The sequence below is a fragment of the Scyliorhinus canicula genome, chromosome 13, assembly GCF_902713615.1.
Source record: "Scyliorhinus canicula chromosome 13, sScyCan1.1, whole genome shotgun sequence".
Taxonomy (NCBI): domain Eukaryota; kingdom Metazoa; phylum Chordata; class Chondrichthyes; order Carcharhiniformes; family Scyliorhinidae; genus Scyliorhinus; species Scyliorhinus canicula.
Genome location: NC_052158.1, coordinates 90,592,243 through 90,601,217, shown reverse-complemented (window position 1 = coordinate 90,601,217; position 8,975 = coordinate 90,592,243). Strand labels below are relative to the sequence as shown.

Here is an 8,975-nt window from a genome sequence, read left to right as displayed (position 1 = left end):
TTAGGTGGATTGACTATGCTAAATTACCCTTAGTGTCCAAAAAGGTTGGGTGTGGTTACTGGGTTACGGGGGATAGGGTGGAAGCGTGGGCTTAAGTGGGGTGCTCTTTCCAAGGGCCAGTGCAGACTCGATGGGCCGAATGGCCTCCTTCTGCACTGTAAATTCTATGATATTGAATGTTCTCCTTTTCACTGGGTTATTCTACTTCATTTCAGTCGGCATGTCACCGCCACTCATCTTCGTTGTTGGTGTAAAAAGAAACTGCAAGACTCAAATGTTTTCTTTCTTGCAGGATGAATCGTCTCCATTGAATCACGAATGGCTGGGTTGCTTTGGCCGAGCTTTGCTTTTCATTGAAAATTAAAGGAGCGCAAATGAAATGAACGCCTGCAGTCGGCCAGCAACAAAAACAGAAAGTGAGCTTCGGATCCACTTTGCTGCTAGCGCAATATATTCTGCAGGAAACGTTATGCACCATGTCTGGACAAGGCATGAAACACAAATCATAGTTACTGACGTCTGCACTGCAAACAGACAGCAGCATGCAATATTAAACAACGCCAGCTTGGCATCTCAAATTTACCCAGTACTCGTTTTTTTTTTTGGTTTTCTTCTCGTCTCGTGCCTTAGTAAAAAGAGCAGAATCAGGTCAGGTAGAGACGGCAGCGGCAGTACTAGAAATAGTATGAAGATTACTAACAGAACGACGAGAGTCAAAATATTTTCTACCGAGTGCGCTGCTGTTGCGTACACCAGCAAATCCGAGAGCAACTAACTGGATCCCATGAGCACAGGAGGCATGAATAATTGAGAACTTGGAGGTGGGAAAAAAGAACACTTTGTTGTGAGGTTATGGTCCATTGCCCCCGCGGGATTTATGTGTACGTGTGTTACAAGACGTGAAATCGACAGAACCATGTGGAACCAAATGGAAATTTAGACCGGGTATATATATATATATATAAAATGTTTGCATGTTTTAATGTCAAGGGCGATTTTACGAATACTGTATCGTCACATTGTGGGAGAAATGCATTAAGTTATTGGAATGCTTAAGTAATCAAATTGGATCAACAATAGTGAGTATCGTTTTACACAAGTCGTTTGGTTAAACTTACAAACCAAATCAAATTGTATCAACAATAGTGAGTATCCTTTTACACAGGTCGTTTGGTTAAACTTACAAACCAATGTTAGACCGAAAATTGAAACCATCTGAACTCACAAATAAATTATTTAACTGGTCTTGTGTCGTCTAGTCACCTGAACCTATTGATCATTGAGTGATAAATGCGACCTTCCCGTTTGTGGTGCCCGATCCATTCAAAAGGACGGGCGAGGGTTAAACATTGAAACATGTTTCTGTCTGTAAGGTGAACAAGCCCCTGGAGCAGCCGCGGAAAGCCAGAGTGTGTGTGGCGTGCGGTTCGCTATCTCAGCACCATGGACAGCAACAAGCGCCTCATGCAGATCATCGGAGAAATGCGTTCTGACATGAAGAAACTGGAGTCAGAAAACAAGGCCCTGAGGGTAAAATTAAGTCAGTCTGGGAGAAGAGCAGAGATATTGGAAAAGGCGACCATTTCCGCCCTCCAACAGCAGCTGAAAACCGAGGAGGTGTTAACGCACGCCAATTTGCGGAGGAATATCTCCGCCCCCGAGCTCGAAGGAGACGGCAGAGGTAAATAATGCAAGTGAACTGCAAAAATGCAAAAGGTCTACACAAAGTATCAGCATTCGCCACTGATCGCAGTCATTTTTAATGTCCAACTGCTCCCCTATCTATCCGGGTACTGTATTTGATTTGATTTATTATTGTTACATGTATTAGTATACGGTGAAAAGTAATGTTTCTTGCATGCAGTACACACTGCATACCGTACATAGGTAAGGATGGAGAGATTGCAGAATATAGGGCGGGATTCTCCCCTACCCGGAGTGACGGGGGGTCCCGGCGTAGGGGAGTGGCGCCAACCACTCCGGGGTCAGGCCTCCCCAAAGGTGGGGAATTCTCCGCACCTTTGGGGGCTAGCCCCACGCCGGAGCGGTTGGCACCAGAAGACTGGCGCAAAAAAACGGCGCCAGTGGCAGCGGGGCTGGCCGAAAGGCTTTCGCCGGTCGGCGCATGCGCTGGCGGTGATGTCAGCGGCCAGCTGCCGCTGACGTCACCACTTGCGCATGCGCGATGTGGGTTTCTCTTCCGCTTCCGCCATGGTGGAGGCCCCGATGGGAGGCCCATCGCAGACTGGAGAATCACCGCAGGGGCCTCGCCGATCGGAGTGGCGTGATTCCTGCCCCCGCCACTTCCCGGAGGGCGGAGAATCTCTGCCACGGAGGGGGCGGGATTTTCGGCGGCCCCAGGCGATTCTCCGACCCTGCTGGGGGTCGGAGAATTTCGCCCATAATGTGAAAAAGAGTTAAAATGAAGTTTTAGAAGCATAGAACGAGAGTAAAAGATAGAATTAGAGGGTATGCTGGGCACAACTTGCAAGAAGTCACCTAGCTCCGGCGCCATCTTGGAAATTTTTTCATGTCCTGGCACTGACATTAGCTTCCAGACAAGTTCATCTTTGAGTTACACCTCTGCTTTAACCAGCTTGCTGGTGAGGTCAGCACACATTTCAAATGTAGAATTGATTGGGGGGGGGGGGGGGGGGTATTGGTAGGGATTGTTCAACAAGCTTGCTTTTTAAAAAATATGTATAAGGAGATCAAAAGAGAAAACGCTGGAAAATCTCAGCAGACCTGGCAGCATCTGTAGCAAGAACTAACGTTTCAAGTCAAGGTGACCCTTTGTCAAAGCTCAAACACATAGAAAGTGAGAGGTATTTATACTGTAGGGTGGGGGAATGAAAGATGAACCATAGCCACAGAAACCAATGGAAAATGATAAGGAGATACCTCTGCGTACAGCTTGCACTGTAAATCACTTCCCACCAAGGTCCTTCGCCTGTGACTGGAAGTTTTAGGCATGGGGTAAACGTCTGTGCACCTCACCCAAGTCTACAATAGCAGGGACAGTTGACGGGGGAACCCAGGCAGGGTTCCAGGTACCGGATCTCTGCTTCTGGAAACTTTGAAGGTCGCATGTAGGGACTTCCTCTGGGTGTGGATTCACAATGTTTGACTGCTACTTCTGTTGGAAGATCTGCCCCCTTCCCCTCATTGACCCTGAAAAGTTACTTTTTATTGTGGAGTATACGCTATTATAATAACAATTTGGTCTCCTGTTTAGAATATATTTGTAAAATTAGTGGTTATTCATTTTGTCAGTAAATTTAAATGAAAGGGGATACAGAAAGGAAGGATGATGCTTTTAAGGTTCTGGTTTGTTGACTGTGTGGGTACTTCAATGTGATTGGCTATTTAACCTGATGCTGACATCACTGCTGCTGGACACCTGCACCTGAATTTTTTGTTGGGCCTGTGCTCTTAGAGGGTCTGGAAGCAGACAGGAAACATGTTCCTGGCCACAGTCAACCCCGAAGCGCAATTTTACGCTGCATGACCAATTAATGACAACTCACATGAACCATGCACTGTGAAAGACTGGGGAGGGGGGGTCTGAGAAAAGGAAGGGTGACATCGCTAATGTGCTCCCTCAGGGGGACAGCTTCTGCAGAGCTGTCTCAGTGAGTTACTGACCTGTGAGAAATAAATATTGAGCTTAAAACCATGTCATGAGTGTCTAGACAGCGCAATCATACTCAGAACTTAGTCGCCAGGCACATCGGTTCATTTTATTTGAACCCAGACCTTTCATCCCACCCTGGATCGAGATTTCAACTTAAATAATTGGCACATCGACCGGAAAGGCAGACGGGCAATGTTAAAACCTGGACAATTGGCTTTTACTTAATTTAAATTGCCTTCTTGTTTGTTGGCGGGTACACTTCTGACTCGCGTATGTGCCCACTGACTGAAATAACGCACAAGGGCACGATGATGCTGAGTCATGGAACCATCATCTTCTCGTGCTTTCAGGTTAAGCGTATGCTTGGACTTTATATGTGAAATTTTGGCCTTGCTGATCCTCGAGACTTTGGTGTCAAATTTAAACTGCCACTGGGAAGGGGAATTATCCATGCCACAGAGATGATGATATCTTCATGGCAGCTGTTCCTAATGTCAGCAGTGATAGATAGCCTTCCATGGCTCACTGCAAAATTGAGCCCAAGATGACAATTGGGTCCTGCTCATTCAAAATGATGTGGTTGATGTTAAGGGCTGTACCACTGAAGTACTGTTTCAGGTAATTAATCTGAAAAATGTTTGTTATCCTTGTAGACGATCACACTGAGTATAATCCAAGTTCTAAACAGAACTGGAGTGGCAGCAACATTCTGTATATTTTAATTTCAATCAGATGTGTTTTCTTCTGTCTGATACATGCATTGTGATGCAAAATATAACACACAAATCAATTTACAGATAATGCGATGACCGTTAGACGTTACTCCATATCATCATTACATGCCTTCACTGTGGGTAATAAACATCAGAAATCTCTGGATCAAACCCCAACCTATCGAAAGAGTGAGCAAGAGGAGCCAAGATCAACAGCACCAACTCAACCTTGCACAATAACAAAACTCGCTAAAAGCCAAGGAATTCTTGCGCAATTGCCAGACGCTAACACCTCTGAAGAGAACTACCCTCAAAGGGCAAGCTTGAAAGAATATGTTCATAAGTGCAAGTAAGCCTCTTGAAATTAAACTGTACATTTCAGCTGACTGCCTAGAAATGGCAGTTCAATCAAAACTAAGTATCATTAATAAATTTGAAATTCAGATTGAGCACATGGAAGTGATTAAATATAAAGTGATTCCATAAATAAATCATTGACTGATTAGCCATCAGCCCGAGAAAAATAGATGAGATAAGATATTTCTAAGTTATGATGCTAGTGAATGTTTTTGTTATCTTAGGTTAGAATGCACTTAATTAAATTTAAATATTCTGATAAAAGGTTAAAAACAATACAAATTTCTGCTTGTATATCTAAAGTAAAGTAAAACTGGACATTTGAATTGAATAATTATGGAGAACAGAGGATCGTTGCATTCAATATAAAATCCCTAACTATTCCAAAAATGAGAGTGTGCTGGAATCTGAGCAAAAACAAAAATGCTGCAGGTACAGAGCTGGTTATGCCAAAGTGGTTTTCTCTTTCTAACAACGCAGACTGACCTGCACTGTGCTTGCAGCATTTTCTGAATTCAAGAGATCATTGTTTAGTGGAAATTATAATTTAATTCCTGTAACAGAGGGAAAATAGTATCTAGTATTAGAAACATAGAAACATAGAACATAAGCGCAGGAGTAGGCCATTCGGCCCTTCAAGCCTGCTCCACCATTCAATATGATCGTGGCTGATGTCCTATCTTAACACCATACTCCCTCCCGCACTCAACCCATATCTCATGATGCCTTGAGTCTAGAAATCTATCCATTTCTTTCTTGAATATATTCATTGACGCTCACAGCCTTGTACAGTAGAGAATTCCACAGGTTCACCACCCTCTGAATGAAGAAGCTTCTCCTCAACTCAGTCTTAAATGGCCTACCTAATATCCTGAGACTGTGGTCCACTGTCCTAGATCCCCCAGACAGAAGAAACATTATCCCTGCATCCAGTCTGTCCAGCCCTATCAGAATTTCGGATGTTTCAATTAGATACTCCCTCATTCTTCTAAATTCCAGTGAATACAGACCCAGTCGGCCCAATCCCGCTTCATATGTCAGTCCTGCCATCCCAGCAATCAGTCTGGTGAACCTTCATTGCACTCCCTCTTTGGAAAGTATATCCTTTCTTGGATAAGGAGACCAAAGCTGTACTCAAGGCACTAGTTATAGTCTCACCAAGGCCCAATGCAGCTGCAGTGAGCATTCTTTAAAGACCAACGTATCATTGGCCATCTTAACTGTTTGCTGTACCTGCTGTACTCTTGCTTTCAGTGCCTGGTGTACTTGGGAACCCAGGTGCCTTTGTACATCAATATTTCCCAATCTATCGCGATTTAAATAATACTCCACCATTCTGTTTCTCCATCTGAAGTGGAAATATTACTTTCAGCTCCCTCATCCAAATCATTAAAAATATTAAATTATATCAGTGAAATCATAGAATCATAGAATTTACAGCGCAGAAGGAGGCCATTCGGCCCATCGAGTCCGCACCGGCTCTTGGAAAGAGCACCCTATTTAAGCCCACACCTCCACCACATCCCCGTAACCCCACCTAACCTAAGGGCAATTTATCATGACCAATACACCTAACCTGCACATCTTTAGACTGTGGGTGGAAACCAGAGCACCCGGAGGAAACCCACGCAGACCCGGGGAGAACTTGCAGACTCTGCAAAGACTGTGGCCCAAGCCTGGAATCAAACCTGGGACCTGGAGCTGTGAAGCAACCGTGCTAACCACTGTGCTACCATGCCGCCCCCAAATGTCAAATGTTAGAACAGAAATCAAATATGTTGTACCAGTGGGATTTAAACACATACCCTTGTATCCTTATGTAAAATGTACATTTTATGATTGCAAGTTCATTCTAGATTCATCCAATCAAAGACGTATTTCACTTTGAATTGCTATAATTCTTGATCTGATCAGTTAAATATATGCGTAAAATGGTTCGATAACAACTTCAAACAATCTAGTACCATTGCAACATAAAGAAATGACAGGCGATTAAATATTCTATGTAATGTTTAGATTATGTTTTGCAGTGAATATATTTCTTCCAATTCTCTCAACAGATTTAAAATGAAGTCTGTAACATTTCTTTTGCCTGTGGATGCTGCATCTCATCCTGAAAAGGAATGTTCTTCCCAGCACCCAGGGGATCAGAATTACAATCAGCTGTCTACTATTCTGGAAAACGATTCCTAAGTGATTTGCTCGTCACTTGAATGGATGTATATACACATTTGTATTGGATTTCTGCATTCTTTAATGAAAAGGTTTCTATGACTGAGAATTATAATGATGGGGAAATTGTTCATCATCTTTACTGTTGAAAAAGGTAACAATTTCTGGTGTCTGCCCATTTGCGGTTAAATGCAGAAGTCCAGAAGTTGTCGTCAGTCATACTCCGCTCCTCCCCCGAGTGCTCTGTTGAGATCTTTGCAGATGAAAATCATCCAGATGTAATTGCTTTGTTGTAAACTTTCACTATTTACGTTATTAGTCTCACTCTAAAAACCCTTGTTAAGGTTAAGCTTTGTTGAATAAGGCATAATTAGGTTTTTGGTAGCGTCCTAAGTCATAATTACTGCTGAACAACTTCGCTGACCCTGAAAAATAATTTTACACTTGTAGAATTCAAATTTCTCCACTATGGTGTTAAAAATCCATGCATTATTGAAAAAAAGTAAAGTTTATTTATGATGATCCCTTCCAAACGGCATTGTGGGTGTTCCTACAATACATGGACTGCAGCGGTTCAAGACGTTAAGAGATTGGCAATAAATCCTGGCCTAACCAGGGACAACCACATCTTATGAATGAATGAAAAAGGTTTCAGATTCCACCTTAATCATATGCTTAAGTCGCAATTATATTTTGCCATCTGTAAATAATTAAAAATTGAAAGGTAATCAGTAGATTGTTTTGATGGCTGGGAGAATTCTGGTGGCTCGGAGAATTCTTCAAGGTGAGTGGCGGCTTAGCCTGCTTCCTAATATCACTTTTGCTGGGCGGCAGAGATTCCCTGGAGTCAATGCTTGAATTGCTTTCATTTATTCATGGGACATGAGCATCACTATTAAGGCCAGCATTTATTCTTTTATTCTCTTCTCACACCTAATGGTGTACTAAGGCAGAATTTTGTCTGTGTCCGTAGCTAGTAATTCCTGGAACAGGTCACTAGTTTGCTGCCAGGGGCTTTTAGTTTGAGGGTTGCCTCTCCACATCAAGTGTGGCTGACCAGGGATCTCTCCCACTCTTACTGCCAGCCATTGGCGTGTTGGCAGGGTTTGCAGGTTGACACTCAACCTGTTTGCCCATGTTATAAACGTACCTTTCTTGGCCATCAAGTCCTGGGGTGGGCCTGGAACCCAGAGCTTGTGGCTCAGAAGCAGAAAAGCTACCCACTGCACTGCAATACCTCCTTCCCAGCATTTATTACCCATCCCCAATTTCCCATGAGCTGAATGTGCTGCTTTCTGGAACAGCTGCAGTACTTGTGGTGTAGGCACACCCCCGGTGATGTTAGCAAGGGATTTTGGCCAGCGACAGTGAGGGAACAGTATTACGGTTTCCAGTCAGGATAGCATGTGACTTGGAGGGGAACTTTCATATGGTGGTATTCCCATGCAAATGAAACTAACGTTCGTAACTGAAATCTAGACCATGGAAATCACATTTTAGTGGGCAGCTTTCTTCATGATCAGTGGAGAATTCCATCACACTTGACACCATAATCTGGGCCTACACCTCGGAAAGGTATGATTCCAACATCTACAATAACTGCAATTCCTTTTTTAAAAAATAATTTTTATTGGAATTTTTTGAAAAATATATATCAACAGAACAATAATATTAATAACAATAATAAACACACCCGGCACCCGTAACAACGCATGTAACAACCCCCCCCCACCCCTCCCCAAACCCAATAAACAACAAAATAAATTAACAATAAGCAAATTAACTCCCCTGAGACCCCCCCCCCCTTTCCCCCCTCCCCCCCAGGTTGCTGCTGCTGCTGACCTAGTTCCTTATCGTTGAGCCAGAAAGTCGAGGAAAGGCTGCCACATCCTAAAGAACCCTTGTACCGACCCCCTCAGGGCGAATTTGACCCTCTCCAGCTTAATGAATCCCGCCATGTCATTGATCCAGGTCTCCACGCTCGGAGGTCTTGCATCTTTCCACTGCAGCAAGATCCTCCGCCGGGCTACTAGGGACACAAAGGCCAAAGCATCGGCCTCTTTCGCCTCCTGCACTCCCGGCTCCACCCCAACCCCAAA

At 43.7% G+C, this 8,975-nt stretch overlaps 1 protein-coding gene across 1 annotated transcript; it reads left to right on the top strand.

Annotated features, from left to right (window-relative positions):
* The first annotated feature begins 277 nt into the window (after window positions 1-277).
* Window positions 278-8,537, top strand: LOC119976139 (putative coiled-coil domain-containing protein 195). The gene is made up of 4 exons (XM_038816333.1): window positions 278-821; window positions 1,374-1,681; window positions 4,432-4,696; window positions 6,765-8,537. The coding sequence occupies exons 2-4, from the start codon at window positions 1,444-1,446 to the stop codon at window positions 6,895-6,897; spliced, it is 636 nt and encodes a 211-aa protein (XP_038672261.1). The 5' UTR covers window positions 278-821; window positions 1,374-1,443; the 3' UTR covers window positions 6,898-8,537.
* The last annotated feature ends 438 nt before the right edge of the window (window positions 8,538-8,975 follow it).